We start from the raw sequence: 17559 nt of genomic DNA, 5'->3' as shown, positions 1-17559 counted from the left end.
ATTCTGAACCAGGACTGAACCGGGTCTAAACCAGGACTAAAACAGAACTAAAATGGTCCTGGCCCTGATCTCAGTCCCAGTCTGGTGTTGGTCTCAGTCATGGTCTCAGTTCTGGTCTCGGTCTGGTCCAGTCCCGGTCGGTGTCCGGTCCCGTCCCGGTCTCCGTCCCGGTCGGTCTCGTCCGGTCTCCGTCTCCGTCCGTCCGGTCTGTCCAGGTCTCCAGGTCTCTCCAGTCCCATCGTCCGGTCTCCGTCCCCGTCTCCGTCCCGGTCTCCCGTCCCGGTCCTCGTCCCGGTCTCCGTCCCGGTCTCCGTCCCGGTCTCTCCGTCCCGGTCCTCCGGGTCCCAGGTCTCGTCCAGGTCTCGTCCAGTCTCCGTTCAGGTCTCCGTCCAGGTCTCCGTCCAGGTCTCCGTCCAGGTCTCCGTCCCGGTTTGGTCCCAGTCTGGTCCCGGTCTCAGTCCTCATCTTGTCCCGGTCTCCGTCCCGGTCTCCGTCCCGGTCTCAGTCCCAGTCTCAGTCCCAGTCTCAGTCCAGTCTCAGTCCCGGTCTCAGTTCTGGTCTTAGTCCCGGTTTGGTCCCGGTCTCCATCCCAGTCCAGTCCCAGTCTCAGTCCCGGTCTCCGTCCCAGTCTCCGTCCCAGTCTCCGTCTTGGTTTTCATTTTGGTTTTGGAGCCAAATAATGAAGAAAACTGTTGTTTTTTTCGTTTTCTTATTTTTCGTTTTATTTTGAAAAATGAATGAACAAACGACACGCGGTCAACTTTCATGACATCACAGCTAAAACCAGCTGTGAAAAAAAAAACGTAAAGTAGAGCTGTTTAAAATCACATGACATATCCACGGAAACAATCAGGCGATAAGTCAAAAAGGCACATATCTTTAGAGAGAAGTGAATCTAAAGCCCAGACGTTACAGACACAGATCAGTGCACTGACATCCTCTTTCTATCGCGGTCTTTTCTATAGAACACGTGTAGTACAAGTCAAATATTCCCCCCACATTCCGATAAGTTCATTAGAGCAGCTTTCTGATCTCTGCTTTTCATTTTATGCTAATCGCGCCGCCACTTAAAAGCACCGCGTTAGTCACACAGATCTGCTATGTGCATAGATTATGAATTACGAAACCCAAGGAGATAAAAATAAAAGTTTGAACTCACAATCTGAAATCACTACTTGAACGAGCGCTGTTGGCAAAATAGCAAAGGCAGTAATTATTTAAGTTATATAATATCCTCTGCAGAGAAACGCTAAACTATTCTGCGTTTTCGGCTCGATGCATAAACCTGCTCATCCTGTGCTTCAGACTTGTACAAACAAATGCAGGGATTCTTGTCTTGTTTGAACAGTCCATACTTCCGTTTTCTCATAAATGTCAACGCAAATGAACAACTTAAACAAATGTATCTCTCTACGTCTTCAAATTTATCTCGTAATCGATTTCAAATTTCTTCAAAAAATTTCAATTAGTAATTAGTCTCGTCTGACTAGTCCATATTTCTGTTTTCTTTCAAATGTCAACGCAGATTAACAAACCAGGTCTGAACCAGGACTAAACCAGGACTAAACCAGGTCTAAACCAGGTCTAAACCAGGTCTAAACCAGGACTAAACCAGGACTAAACCAGGACTAAACCAGGTCTAAACCAGGACTAAACCAGGTCTAAACCAGGTCTGAACCAGGTCTAAACCAGGACTAAACCAGGACTAAACCAAGACTAAACCAGGACTAAACCAGGTCTAAACCAGGACTAAACCAGGTCTAAACCAGACTAAACCAGGTCTAAACCAGGACTAAACCAGGTCTAAACCAGGACTAAACCAGGTCTAAACCAGGACTAAACCAGGTCTAAACCAGGACTAAAACCAGGACTAAACCAGGTCTAAACCAGGTCTAAACCAGGTCTAAATCAGGACTAAACCAGGACTAAACCAGGACTAAACCAGGACTAAACCAGGACTAAACCAAGACTAAACCAGGTCTAAAACAGGTCTAAACCAGGACTAAACCAGGACTAAACCAGGTCTAAACCAGGTCTAAACCAGGTCTAAATCACAACCAGGACTCTAAACCAGACTAAAACCAGGACTAAACCAGGACTAAACCAGGTCTAAACAGGACTAAACCAGGACTAAACCAGGTCTAAACCAGGACTAAACCAGGTCTAAACCAGGTCTAAATCAGGACTAAACCAGGACTAAACCAGGTCTAAACCAGGTCTAAACCAGAAGACATATGTAAGCTTAAGACCAGAAAAGTAAAGCTGCACTACGGAACTTTTCTGGTGGAGGAACCAAAACACCTGCTTGTCTCCATGGTGATGTTTGTTAGTTTGCGTGGAAACTGATCTATCTCCATGTACATTGTTCTAAATAAAGTAGGTAACAGATCCAAAAAGGAAAAAAAAAAACAAATACCGATCCTCACTGAAACAAGAAGGTGATTCTGCAGACCAAGTTACAGGTCAGATCTGTGGAAAGGCAAGCTCTCTCACACAAAGAATACATCCATTTCAAGGTATTTTCTTTTATAAATGCCATATATTGACAAATTTAATGCCATACTGTGAAACATTCCAAGCAAAACCACCACATAAAAAGTTACACAGTCCCTAAACTCAACCGTGCGTCAAAATGAGACAAAATTATAAAGAGCAAAGCTGAAATAAATGTCAGCACAGTTGCACTTTGACTGGTTTGATCAATGCGTTCACATTTCAAAAACAAAACAGAAAGTTATTTAAGGAAATCAAAAAACACGAGTGAAAAAAAAATAAAATAATGACACATCTGACACGAGTAAGCAGCTTGACTCCTCTGCAAGTATTTCTATGACGCCGGATCAACCCCACGAGACCAATTAGCCCCAAACGTGCATGTGTGTGTGTTTGTGTGTGTTTGTGTGTGTGTTAGGGGAAAAAAAGAGTAGCTCCCCGTGGTTAGAACGCCTTTGCAGCTTAAGTGTTATTATGTTGTTGGAAGGAACATGAAATCAAGAGTTATCATAGCGTTAGGGTTGGGCGTCTTAAAGGTACAGGAACATAAACTCCCACTGGGTCTAAAGTTGTGTTTTGATTCATTCACACATGTCTGAGTAACGCTTTATTATCAGCGCTGTTGGGCAAGTTATTTTAAAATTGTAATGTGTTATTTATGACTTGTTACTGTCATTTTAAAGTGATTTGTTACATTACAATATTACTGCATTATGCAAAGATGCTGAACGTTTGTGCCGTATAAGGACTGAAACAGGACTAAACCAGGACTGAACTAGACCTGAACAGAGGACTGAACCGAAGACTGAACCGAGGACTGAACAGAGGACTGAACCAGGACTGAACCTCGACTAAACCAGGACTAAACCAGGACTGAACCAGGACTGAACCGAGGACTAAACTAGACCTGAACAGAGGACTGAACCGAAGACTGAACCAGGACTGAACCTCGACTAAACCAGGACTAAACCAGGAACTGAACAGGACTGAACCGAGGACTGAACCGAGGACTGAACGAGGACTGAACCAGACTAAACCAGGACTAAACCAGGACTGAACCGAGGACTGAACCGAGAACTGAACCGAGGACTGAACCAGGACAACCAAGGACTGAACTGAGGCCTAAACCAGGACTAAACCAGGACTGAACCAGACCTGAACAGAGGACTGAACTGAGGACTAAACCAGGACTAAACCAGGACTGAACCAGACCTGAACAGAGGACTGAACTGAGGCCTAAACCAGGACTGAACCAGGACTGAAAGAGACTGAACTGAGGCCTAAACCAGGACTAAACCAGGACTGAACCGACTGAACAGAGGACTGAACTGAGGCCTAAACCAGAACTAAACCAGGACTGAACCAGACTGAACAGAGAACTGAACTGACCTAAACCAGGACTAAACCAGGACTGAACCAGACTGAACAGAGGACTGAACTGAGGCCTAAAACCAGACTAAACCAGGACTGAACCAGACCTGAACAGAGGACTGAACTGAGGACTGAACCAGGACTAAACCAGGACTGAACCAGACCTGAACAGAGGACTGAACTGAGGCCTAAACCAGGACTAAACCAGGACTGAACCAGACCTGAACAGAGGACTGAACTGAGGACTGAACCAGGACTAAACCAGGACTGAACCAGACCTGAACAGAGGACTGAACTGAGGCCTAAACCAGGACTAAACCAGGACTGAACCAGACCTGAACAGAGGACTGAACTGAGGACTGAACCAGGACTAAACCAGGACTGAACCAGGACTGAACCAGGACTAAACCAGGATTAAACCAGGTCTAAATCAGGACCAAACCAGGTCTAAACCAGGACTAATCTTGGACTAGGACTTGGAATCTAGGACTGCCCCTGAGAGAACCTCAAGTCCATGGAGCAGAGCGTCCACAAAGCGTGATCCAGCATCGGCCGCGTTTAGCCCCGTCCAGCGCGGAGTTCTGTGTCGGTCCTTTCGCCCGTGGTCACCTGACGGTCTACGTGGGCGCACCCCTGGCCCTGTCCCGACATTCAGAACTGTGACGATGGCGTTTCACAGCTGCTGATATCGCTGTGATTTTAGCGAATTTGTATGAAGAAAAATGAAAAACCCACCACTTAAATCAAGATTAAAACGCATTGTGACACGCATTACTGGCATTTATACCGAGTAAAATATTATTTTTTTCCCTGTAATGCCACATTACTACATTACAGCAAAAAGCAACGCATTACAGTAATTTGTTACGCATTACTCCCAACACTGATTATTAGTCTGTGTATATCTTCAAAGCTCAAAATGCTCATGTCATGAAGCGATAGTTTTCAGGTTAACTGTTATGTTTTACTTTTAGTTTAGTAGAAATCAGTAATACCAGGTCTGAAATTATACAAATGATTCTAGTGAAGGCGTGCGGACTTTAAAAAGACTGTGGAGCTCTTCCCGTAGAGAAGAACTCGGCCTAAATACGCAGGGTGTGTGTGTTAAACATGTGTGAATGAAACAAAACACAACTGCAGGTCTGTTTGTGACGAGGAAACAAGATTACAACAACTTAGAACATAGATAGTGTCTTGCCCAGTGACACAAAAGCACAATGAACAGGTTTAACTAGAATCGACCAACACGTTTTTTGTGTTGTCACACCCGCATTAACATCATGGTAGTAGGAAAATTATTGGATTTGGATAAAGATTGTGATAAAAGTTCATGCAAAGTTGTATTACACACGCCCTCGCTGACTTGTTTTATTAGGATTAGTTGCTAAGAGAAATTAATCCTCTGGTCTCTCGATAACCAATGAGAGCAGAGTTCAGGTTTTTTATGATTTTTATGACTTACTTTCCTATTTGATTTTGACTTGTACATACACATTTATATAATTATGTCTTATTTGACCAGTCTCTTGCTACTTGGAATAAAAATGTATTATTACCATTTATATTTTTTACTCTTTGTTATTATATTAAATGTGATGTGTGAGCTCGTGTGTCCAAATAAAATCATAAATTTCACTGTGGCCAAAGCGTGTTGACATAGTTTGAATTTTATATCAGTAATAAATAACTCTGGCATGGGCTGATGCGTGTTATCGTTTCATGGATATTTACAGAGCTCAGGTTACGACATTTTCTGATGATGTTCTGATAATGATGTTTCCTCGTCACAAACAGGCCCGGAGTTGTGTTTTGTTTCATTCACACATGTCGAACGCACAAACACGCAATCTGTTCCAAGTTGTGATGTCACGTGGTAATCAGGAAGTGTGCTTTTAAACTCTGCACACCTTCACTAGAATCATTTGGATCATTTCAGCTGCAGAGTTGCCAATCTCCTCTACAAAAAGTTTGGACATAGGGCCTCATTTCCTTGTGAGCCAGAGTGTTGGAGATGTGTGGAGACACTTTTTTAAATATTCAATCCAGTCCTTGTATTTGCAGAGGTCGCTGGTGCTAGGCTAGTGCATGTCAATGGCCATAGTTAGCCTGCCACTAAAAACAGTCTTACCCACTCCACAAAACACACAAATCAAATTTATTATTACACCAGACTGTTGATGTAAATGTCTGTGTTGATAGAATAATGTTTGAAATAAATCTAACCTTGCATCGCATGAATTGTCACATGTTGAGGGACTATTTTCTCACATATCAGTCCGCCGCTGCCGAGCTTTCTATCAGGATGTACAACTCAGACTTAAATCCTTCAAATGCAATGTTGGTTTTACTTCAAACATTATTCTATCAACACAGACATTCACATCGACAGTCTGGTGTTACAATTGTTTTGCTGCGGGTGTTTTGTGGAGTGGGTAAGACTGTTTTTAGTGGCAGGATAACTATGGCCATTGACATGCACTAGCCTTGCACCAGCGACCTCTGCAAATACAAGGACTGGATGGAATATTTAAAAAAGTGTCTCCACACGTCTCCAACACTCTGGCTCACTCGGAAATGAGGCCCTATGTCCGAAATTCCGGACTGTCCCTTTAAAAGACCGCCGCTCTCTTCAGCCCACTCACAGTAAGAATGCAAGTTTTCAAGTCAATAAAAACCCATGTTATTGAGTAAATGCATGACAAACAATAACATCTACCACTCCTACTACCACTGCATGACATCACAAGGTGGAAGACGATGTAGACAGGCTAATAATAAAAAGGTTACTCAACTGTCTGAATGAAACAAAACACAACTCCAGGTCTTTTTTTGAGGAGATAACAACATTCTAACATGACTTAAAGCTCACAAGAGTCAATTTTGTGTAATTTAGCGCCTTTACGTCAGCTCCTCGGGTTAGCGCGATTTTTATAGTCAAACATTTACGTGAACGTCTGTAAAACACGATGTAAGAGAATGTCATTAAATCCTCTCCATTCTAAACAGCCCTGAGCGTCTTGTTTATCGTGCTCCATTACTTTCCTTTCTCCGTGCACATTTAAATCCGACATTATGTAAAACGAAAAAACAAAAGGCATTTTTTAAGAACAGTCTGTGCAGCTCGGTGGCTTTTAATGTGCTCGAATTACGGCTGCCAGATATTGGAGAAATTATGTATTGCTATTACAATTAGGTTAGTGATGTATGCGTTTAAAAAGCCGGAGTCTGAGCGCACGAGCCAAGTTAAGATTACCGGAATTAAGAAAGTTTAATGATGATTTGAGTAAATTTCACTTGGCAAGAAACAGCTGAACTTTTTCTACTTAAAATATGTACAAAAAATAACTCTTTGCACTTAAAAAAAAGAACCAAAGCCAGAACATCTCGGCTCAAGTCCAGCTTTTTTCCTTCCTGCTTAGGCTCCTGCTTTATCTTGCCACATGTTTTACTTCTACGCCTACTGGAACTGCTTAATACTCTTAATCTATTTGTAATATTATTTATTTATTATTGTTCTTATCACTTGGCCTCGAGGAATAAATTTCATTCTGTCATGTCATTTCCTTCACTCGCACGCTTGAATGACAAATAAAGAACCTCTGAGCCTTGGAGAAACAAAATCGAACGTTGCTTGACTTAAGAAAAACACGCTTATTCCATTGGTAGAGAATTTTACTTGTCAAGTTAGATCTACTCAAATACATTTTTTTAATTTATCTAGATATGTATTCAACCCTATGGACGTTTGGACCAGAACCAACCGGAAAACGTCTGGAAACATGCGGGTGACTTCTTGATTTCCTTTGGGCTCTGTTGGCAAAATCTGGGAAAAACTGAGAAAATGGCCTGGTTTTCTTCACCTAAATGACATTGTATTTTTTCTTTTTTTCCTTTAATAACTTGCCTATTAATTTGTGTATTATAATTTGTCTAAAAAAAGACACAATTAGAGCCGTGTCCCCCTTGGAAAGCTTTGTCAGGTTGTGAAGACGCTGCTGCTGAATCCAGGGTTTTATCACATGCCCAATGTCGGGAACTACACCGAAAGTCATCAGTCACATGTTTCCAAACGTCTTTCGGTAAGTGTGAATAGGGTCTATTCCATTGAAAAGGAATTGCAGTACAGAAAACTACAACTATATCTACTAAGAAAAGGTACCAACAATAAACACTGACCCCTAAAATAATTGTTCCATCTTTCATATACTGAAAAATAAGTGAATATAGTAATTTATCATAACAGGCCTAACCACACCACTAATTCTTCATTACTACTTTCTGATTCATAGTTCACCTTAGTAGTAGTTAAAAAAATAAAATATAGTATGTATGAGTTGTTTTGGTCTCATCTTAATCTTTCATAGTAGTTAAAAATAAATAAATACATAAATAAATGAATAAATAAATAAATAAATTACTATACGAGGTGTTTTTGGTGTCTATCTCACCTTAGTTTCTTGTAGTAGTTAAAAAATAATAAAAATTTAATAAAATTAGTATAATAGGAGTTGTTTTGGTGCATATCTCACCTTAGTTTCTTGTAGAAGTTAAAAAAAGTTTAAAATTAAATTACTATAAGAAGTGTTTTTGGTGCCTATCTCACCTTAGTTTCTTGTAATATTTAAAAAAAAAAATACTAAATTAAATAAAATGACGATAATAGAAGTTGTTTTTGTGCATATCTCACCTTAGTTTCCCATCGATGTAAAAAAAAACAAAAAACTAAATGACTATAAAAGGTGTTTTTGGCACCTATCTCACCTTAGTTTCTTGTAGTACTTAAAAAATTTAATAAAATGGCTATACAGGAGTTGTTTTGGTGCGTATCTCACCTTAGTCTCTCGTAGTAGAAACTGCAGGTCCCTCCCGCTCAGGATGCCGTGGTTTTTCACGTAACTGGGCAGGTGGATGGTGCTGGTCCCGTGCACCGTGGCGTGAACGTCCATGTAACTGTGGATGATGTCGAGGTACTTCTTCTTGTCCTGAAGAAACAAAAAAAACGATAAAAGACTGAGTTAATACAATAAGCATGAAAAATACAAGCAATGAAACAATATAAATGAAATAGAAACATGTTGCAATATTATAGTATCTAAGCTGAAAGGTCTAAAATACAACGCACAGAGAACTAGATAAAACAACAAGAAAAAAAAATAACTAAGTATAGTATATATAAAGGTATAGTATGGAATTTTGAGGACTTTTTTTTAATTAAATTTTTGTTGTTGTTGTTGTACTATGGAAAATTATAGCCAAAGGAACAGCATTTCCATGGAGAGTCGACAAGCTCGCTCAAGAGCAAGGACACATGATTTACGTTTTGTGTTTTTAGTGCAACCAAAACTCAACTGAAATGAAAAAAAAGTGTATTATATGGCTTAAAAATTCTGTAGTGTGGCTTTAATATTGCACAATTAAGAGGTTTACATTTCTATTCTATGACATTTTGGTAAGTTATTCCTTTCAATGTAAAGTATGTCTTTGCTTTCATGCTTTTTTTTTTTAACCAAATGACCTTTTCAGCGCACTCCTCCCCATTAAAAAGAAGATATTTGTCAGGTTGGACAATTCATCCAGAATCGGATCATTACATCAGATGCCCCGGTGAACTTTTGCCTCATGTACCTGTCTGACCATCTGCCTCATGTCAGAGCCAGGTTAAAAATAGACACACACCACGTTTACTTTGGGTGTTGACTTTGGACATTATGTCCTTTATTCAACACACTATTACGCCGTATTCAGATCGGACACGTGAGCTGAAAAGGTGAAACTATGATAAGAAAGACTGAATTATTAAATACATATCAGAAACTTCTAAATTTAGGCATATCATTTCCTTCAAGGTAGTTATAAAGGTAGATTTGGATTACTTTTGGTTCGATCATTACTGACTCTTCCTGTGTCCAAATTTACAATTTGTATTTTTAACTCGGGATAAAGACAGACAATAGGGCAATTTCCTCCAATCTCACCATACGAAGTTACAGGTCAGATCTGTGTCGTGGTGAGTCCGTTCACAGCAAGAATGTATTTTTGAACTTTCCAGACAAAGAAATCTCCATGGAGACAAGCAGGTGACTGAGGGCAGGTGAATGCGGGTAAAAACAACAAAATATTTTATCGGAATTGCCTTTCCTTTAGATGGTGACGTCTTTTTGGGGCTTAAAAATGCAAAAATCTGAAACCACCCTGCAGAGTGAAAAAGTTGAATACGTTCCGCTGTAGCGTTTCCGTCTACACTGCCCAAGACGCAAAACTCTGCTCACGTTGCGTACACGTTTATGTCACATACACCAGCACCTAGAGTCATCACCTCGCCGCCTAGCACGCATACCCAGTTGAATTCCACACATTTTTGCGTCACCGTATCCTCGCAGATTTGATCCTGAACGTGGAATAAAAAGTGAGGACGTGACGCCACTTGTGCGTCTCCTGTTCAGACCGTCGTCATATAAACGTAGCCACAGTGCATCTGTTAGTTAGAGTTAGTTGAGTGCGAGTGTGTCCTGTTCTTCCACTACTTTTAGGGTCCTCCACCTTCTTCTCGTCTCCATGGAGATGCCAATGCTTTGCCGAATGGTTCCACAGTATTGCATTTAACTCATCTGTCTCTATGGAGTCAAGCAGGTAGGACAAATCACAGGTCAGATCTGTGGAGAGGCGACCTTGCTCACAGTAAGGTTTTTTTTGCCTGTTGCTTACTATGTATCAGCTTTACAGGAGGGTCCACCACCTTCTTGTCTCCATGGAGATGTCACTGCTTTGTCTTAAAGGTTCCACAGTATGGCATTTAACTCGCTATGGAGTCAAGCAGGTGATATAACCAGAACAAGTTACAGGTCAGATCTGTGAAGAGGCGACACTGCTCACCGCTCTCCTGTTCCTCCACTATGTACTAACTTTATGGAGGGTTTACCACCTTCTTGTCTCCATGGAGATGTCATTGCTTTGCCTTCATGGTTCCACAGTTAGGCATTTAACTCATCTATCGCTATGGCGTCAAGCAGGTGATATAACAGGTTACAGGTCAGATCTGTGGAGAGGCGACCCTGCTCACAGTAAGGTCTTCTGGGCCTATCTACTCTCTCTTTTTCCTCTAATATGTATTAACTTTACAGAAGGGTCCGCCAGCTTCTTGTCTCCATGGCGATATCACTACTTTGCCTTAAAGGTTCCACAATATGGCATTTAACTCCTCTATCTCAGGTGATCTAACCAGGCCAAGTTACGGGTCAGATCTGTGGAGAGGCAACCCTACACAACATATTTTCAACCATTATAAACACTGTAATTGAAAGACTCTAAGACAGTATGTTTATTGTCATTCCTCCAGGCAAAACGATGGCATCTCCCAGCACAAGAAAAGTTACACGGTGAAGCTTTAACACTCCGGTGATTCTTAAGCGAGTGTGTGAGCGTGTCTGTTGGATCCCGTCTCTGCACTGCCATTGTTTGCGTTTTTTGCGCAATAAAAACGCCTGTAATTGAATGTCAGACCGCTGAACATTCCAGGTGAGGAAATGACATCGCCGCGGAGACGAGCAGGTGCCACGGTGCATCTTTAACAGCGCAGTGATTGTTGGATGAGTGTGCCTGTGCCCGTCTCCTCTGCTCCTCCTGTTCTTATATTTCAGGCAGCGTCGGTCGTGGTCTCCGGGGGCGTCCTATCAGATGCCTGGGGCCGGGCAGCTGTAACTAAAGACGCCCCTGTGTGGACACGGAAATCTCCACCGGCTAATCTCCTCACTGCGCGGATTTTTACACTGTACTGCGGAAAAAAGCAGGTTTGAAACACCTAATATACGAATTAGGGTTGTCAAAAGTATTAGTATTAGTAGCAGTAGTAATAGGAGCAGCAGTAATAGTAGTAGTAGTAGTAAAAACACTGTAATTTGATTTTTACACTGTACTGGGCCAAAAATCTGGCTTAAAACAGCTATAGTTAAACAAATATGAAGATTAGAGTTGTCAAAAGTATTTAAAAGTCAAAGCAGTAGCAGACATAGTAGTAGTAATCGTAGTAGTAGTAGTAGTAGTAGCAGAAGTAGTAGTAGTGGTAGTGGCAGAAGCAGTCTTAGTATTAGTGATAGTTTTAGTAGTAGCAGCAGTAGTAGTAGCAATCAATCAATAACTTTATTAATCCCAAAGGGCAGTAGTAGTAGTAGTAGTAGTAGTAGTAGTTGTTGTAGTTGTAGTTGTTGTAATGTAGTAAAGTAGTAACACTGATAGCTTTAGAATGATCTTGTGGTAATAGTACTAGTTATAGTAGTAGTTAAAGCAGTAGTAGTAACAACAGTAGTAGTAGTCGTAGTAGTAGAAGTTGTAGCAGTATCAGAAGTTTCAGTAGTAGCAGTAGTAGCAGCAGTAGCAGTCATAGTAGTAGTAGTATCAGTAGTTGCAGTAGTAGGCAGTAGGAGACACAGTAGTAGTAGTAGTACTAGTTATAGTAGTAGTTGCAGCAGTAGTAGTAGCAACAGTACTAGTAGTAGTAGTAGTAGTTGTAGTAGTAGTAACAGGAGCAGCAATAGTAGCAGTCATAGTAGTAGTAGTAGTATCAGTAGGAGACACAATAGTAGTAGTAGTACTAGTTATAGTAGTAGTTGCAGTAGTAGTAGGAGTAGCAGTAGTAGTAGTAGTAGTAGTAGTAGTAGTAGTAGTAGTAGTAGTAGTAGTAATATAGTAGTAGTAATGGTGATTTTAAGAGCAGAGCCTGAAGCAGCTGCCACACAAAGCTTCACGGTCACAGGACACGATGGACAGATGCTCCACTTCACACAGAGAGAGGGAGAGAGGGAGAGAGGAGAGGGATGGAGAGAAGAGAGGAGAGAGAGGGGAGAGGAGAGAGGAGAGGAGAGAGGGAGCAGAGCAGAGCAGAGCAGAGGAGAGAAGAGAGGAGAGAGAAGAGAAGAGGAGAGGAGAGAAGAGGAGAGAGAGAGGGAGCAGAGCAGAGAGCAGAGGAGAGGAGAGAAGAGGAGAGAGAGAGAGAGAGAGAGAGAGAAGAGGAGAGAGAGAGAGAGAGAGAAGAGAAGAGGAGAGAAGAGAGAGAGAGAGAGAGGAGAGAAGAGAGAGAAGAGGAGAGAGAGAGGAGAGGAGAGAAGAGGAGAGAGGAGAGAAGAGGAGAGGAGGAGAGAGAGAGAGAGAGAGAGAGGAGAGAGAGAAGAGAGAGAGGAGAGAAGAGAGAGAAGAGAGAAGAGAAGAGGAGAGAGAGAGGAGAGAAGAGAAGAGGAGAGAAGAGGGAGCAGAGGGAAAAAGAGGCAGAGTGAAGAGGAGAGAAGGAGAGGGAGAGGAGAGAGGGAGCAGGAGAGGAGAGAGGGAGAGTGGGTAGAGAAGATAAACATTTGATAATTAGTCAATGATTAAACTGGTTACAGGTGAAAGGACTGTAGTCAACTAGAGACTCACTCTGTGCCAAAAAAAACAAACGCTCGATTTATTTATTCAGCGTTCAGTTTCACACCATATTAAGTTTTTGAATGTGCATTTAAAGCCGCAGTATGTAACCTTTTAGCCAAATAGCATGTTTTTTTTTTTCTTTTTTGGTTGTGTTTATTGCACAGAAAAACATAAGTCCTGATTGTGAGCGGGCTTGCATCTCCACAAACCTGACACTTATTTAGTTTGTAAGAGGAAATGTTGTTCTTTTGGCTACAATAATCTTCAGAAAATGTTCAGAAGTATGGTTTTAACTTTATTTTTGCAAGGAATCCCGGAGGAGACGTACTATCTCCAGAAAGTTCCGCACTGTAGCTTTAAGTTGACAGCATTAACGTGAACATAGGGGTCTATTTTAAGCCTTTAGACTTTGTGTTACGTCAGCGGGCATAACATGAGACACTGCGCGCTTTGTGACATCCTGCTAACTCAACATCTCTGGACAGACCCGCTCCTCTGTGTGTGTGTGTCTCTGTGTGTGTGTGGGGCCATGGTGATAAAATAAGTGCTGTGCCAGAAGCTTGATTAAAGGAGAGAAGTGGTGTGTTTATGACCTCGTAAACCGGGACTAAGCCAGGACTAAACCAGGATTAAACTAGGAGTACACTAGGGCTAAACCAGGACTACACCAGGACTAAACTAGGACTCAACTTGAACTAAAGCTGGAGTACACCAGCACTTAACCAGGACTAAACCAGGCCTAAACCAGGACTCAACCAGGACTCAACCAGGACTAAACTAGGACTCAACCAGAACTAAACTGGGACTAAACCAGATCGAAACTAGGAAAAAGATTGGACTATACCAGGACTAAACCAGGACTAACCTAACAACAACTAGCATGCTCAGTGTGCACTTCCTGATTATCAGAATAAATCACTCTATAATTATCTGCAGACCGTACACAGTGGACTTGTTTTGACCTGGAGAGCTGCTTATAAAATATATCAGTACTGTGGCAGGTCAGCTTCTGCTCAAATACATGGGGGGGAAAATAAAGCGGAGGCCCTTTTAAGTGTTAGAATAGCTCCTGGTTATAATGTTGAAACTCGCCCATTCCCCTGCGTCCTTCCATTCCTGCTACCTGTCAAAATAAAACGCTGATACGCTCAAACCTCCCATCAGCCCTTGCAGCACGGCCCCTGCACACTACACGGTTTTCTCAAGGCGATTTTGAATTCCCGTTTAAATTACAGAGCTCTTATATATTCTCCCCTCCCTCCTGTTCACATCCTTCAATCTGCTCCCACTCCGCGGCAGCGTTTACAAATTTCCTGAGATTTACAAGGTCATAAAACGAACCACCTCCCCCCTTTAATCAAGCCTCCTGGCACAGCACATTCTATCACTTATTTTGTCCTAGTGTACTCAAGGTTTAGTCCTGGTTTACTCCTGGTTTACTCATGGTTCAGTCCTGGTTTACTCCTGGTTTACTCATGGTTTAGTCCTGGTGTACTCCAGCTTTAGTCCAGCTTTAGTCCTGCTTTAGTCCTGGTTTAGTCCTGGTTTAGTCCTAGTCCTGATTAAGTCCTAGTTGAGCCCTAGTTTAGTCCTGGTTGAGTCCTAGCTGAGTCCTAATTTAGTCCTGGTTGAGTCCTAATTTAGTCCTGGTTAAGTCCTAGTTGAGTCCTAGATTAATCCTGGTTTAGTCCTGATTAAATCTTGCCTGGTTAAATCCTGGTTGAGGCCTAGTTTAGTCCTGGTTTAGTCCTGATAAAGTCCTGGTTAAGTCTTAGTTGAGTCCTGGTTTAGTCTTGATTTTGTCATGGTGTAATCCTAGTATAATCTTGGTTTGGACCTGGTTTAGTCCTGGTTAAGTCCTACTTGAGCCCTAGTTTAGTCCTGATTAAGTCCTACTTGAGCCCTAGTTTAGTCCTGGTTGAGTCCTAGCTGAGTCCTAATTTAGTCCTGGTTTAGGCCTGGTTTAGTCCTAGCTGAGTCCTAATTTAGTCCTGGTTGAGTCCTAATTTAGTCCTGGTTAAGTCCTAGTTGAGTCCTAGATTAATCCTGGTTTAGTCCTGATTAAGTCTTGCCTGGTTAAATCCTGGTTGAGTCCTAGTTTAGTCCTGGTTTAGTCCTGATTAAGTCCTGGTTAAGTCTTAGTTGAGTACTGGTTTAGTCCTGGTTTAGTCTTGATTTCGTCATGGTGTAATCCTAGTATAATCTTGGTTTGGACCTGGTTTAGTCCTGGTTAAGTCCTGGTTTAGCCCTAGTTTAGTCCTGGTTAAGTCCTAGTTGAGTCCTAGTTTAATCCTGGTTTAGTCCTGATTAAGTCTTGCCTGGTTAAATCCTAGTTTAGTCCTGGTTTAGTCCTGATTAAGTCTTGCCTGGTTAAATCCCAGTTTAGTCCTGGTTTAGTCCTGATTAAGTCCTGGTTAAGTCTTAGTTGAGTCCTGGTTTAGTCTTGTTTTCCTCAGCCCTAGTAATAATCCTAGTATAATCTTGGTTTTGACCTGGTTTAATCTTGGTTTAGTCCTCATTTAATCTTGGTTGAGTCTTCTTGCAGTCTTTGGTTAGTCCTGGTTTAGTCCTCATTAGGTCTTGGTTGAGTCCTGGTGTAGTCCTTGGTCAGTTCTGGTTTGGACTTCGGTCTGACCTGTCTCACTAATTAATACCTAAAGTACTCAAATGTGCATGTCTTCGTCTTAATCCAAATTTTCCAAGTTTGAAATGTTCCTACTTGAAATAATTTTGATATTTTTGAACCTTTATCAAAATTCAGACAGGTGCTCCAGTTTCCACTCCCACAATCCTCAGCTCAGACATCAAACGCAGCGATAAGGGACATTTCACATCATTTCAACACCGGAGCAAAACCAGCGACACAGAAATATACGAAATATGAGACGTGTATAAAACCAGAAAGGAAGCACAGCAAACTTTTGAACTCATGTGGTTAGAGAAGACAGGCCTGAGACGACTGTCAAGAACTACCTGTACAAGTATCTCTGGTTTTTACTAGTAGTAGCAGTAGTGGTAGTAGTACTAGTAGTTGTAGTAGTAGTAGTAGTAGTCGACTAAATTAGAACTAAACAAGAACTAAAATATTAGTAGTAGTAGTAGTAGGAGTAGAAATAGTAATAGCAGTAGCAGTAGTGGTAGTGGAAGTAGTTGTTGTGGTAGTGATAGTAGACTCAACTAGAATTTAACCAGAACTAAAATATAAGTAGTAGTACTAGTAGTAGTGTTAGCAGCAGCAGCAGCAGCAGCAGCAGCAGCAGCAGCAGCAGCAGCAGCAGCAGCAGCAGCAGCAGCAGCAGCAGCAGCAGCAGCAGCAGCAGCAGCAGCAGCAGCAGCAGCAGCAGCAGCAGCAGCAGTAGTAGTAGTAGTAGTAGAAGACGACTTAAATAAAACTAAACCAGAACTAAAATATAAGAAGTAGTAGTAGTTGTAGTAGCAAAAGTAGTAGTGGCAGTCGTAGTAGTAGTCGTAGTATTAGTAGTAGCAGTAGTAGCAATAGTAGTAGCAGTAGTAGTAGTAGTAGAAGACTAAACTAGAACTAAATAAACCAGAACTAAAATATAAGCAGTAGTAGTAGTTGTAGTAGTAATAGTAGTCGTAGTAGTAGTCGTAGTAGTAGTAGTAGTAGTAGTAGTAGTAGTAGTAGACACAGTAGTAGTAGTAGTAGTAGTAGTAGTAGTAGACACAGTAGTAGTAGTAGTAGTAGACACAGTAGTAGTACAGTAGTAGTAGTAGTAGTAGTAGTAGTAGTAGTAGTAGTAGTAGACGACACAGTAGTAGACACAGTAGTACCAGCAGTAGCAGTAGTGCAGTGTAGTAGTAGTACACTAAACTAGAACTAAACTAGAACTAAAATATAAGAAGTTTTTGTAGTAGTAGTAGTAGTAGTAGTAGTAGCAGTAGTAGTAGTAGTAGAAGACTAAACTAGAACTAAACCAGAACTAAAATATAAGAAGTTGTAGTAGTAGTAGTAGTAGTAGTAGTAGTAGTAGTAGTAGTAGTAGTAGTAGTAGTAGTAGTAGTAGTAGTAGTATTAGTAGTAGTAGTATTAGTAGTAGTAGTAGACACAGTAGTAGTAGTAGTAGTAGTAGTAGTAGTAGTAGTAGTAGCAGTAGACGACACAGTAGTAGACACAGTAGTAGCAGCAGTAGCAGTAGTTCAGTGTAGTAGTAGTACACTAAACTAGAACTAAACTAGAACTAAAATATAAGAAGTTTGTAGTAGTAGTAGTAGTAGTAGTAGTAGTAGTAGTAGTAGTAGTAGTAGTAGTAGTAGTAGTAGTAGTAGCAGTAGTAGCAG

General features: G+C 41.4%; 1 protein-coding gene across 2 annotated transcripts in view; it reads right to left on the bottom strand.

The window, feature by feature from the left end:
• mgat5 (alpha-1,6-mannosylglycoprotein 6-beta-N-acetylglucosaminyltransferase) overlaps positions 1–17559 on the bottom strand; it is a 177644-nt gene that overhangs the window by 31695 nt on the left and 128390 nt on the right. For both annotated transcript variants that reach the window (XM_020917156.2, XM_055165367.1), the window contains exon 12: positions 8697–8846. In XM_020917156.2, the coding sequence (XP_020772815.1) occupies positions 8697–8846 (150 nt within the window). The remainder of the gene's footprint in view (positions 1–8696; positions 8847–17559) is intronic.

Source organism: Boleophthalmus pectinirostris, unplaced genomic scaffold (genome assembly GCF_026225935.1).
Source record: "Boleophthalmus pectinirostris isolate CB_2022bp ecotype Guang Dong unplaced genomic scaffold, ASM2622593v1 HiC_scaffold_11, whole genome shotgun sequence".
Classification (NCBI taxonomy): Eukaryota; Metazoa; Chordata; class Actinopteri; order Gobiiformes; family Gobiidae; genus Boleophthalmus; species Boleophthalmus pectinirostris.
Note: the sequence above shows the minus strand (reverse complement) of the source record. Positions and strands in the feature narration are given on the sequence as shown.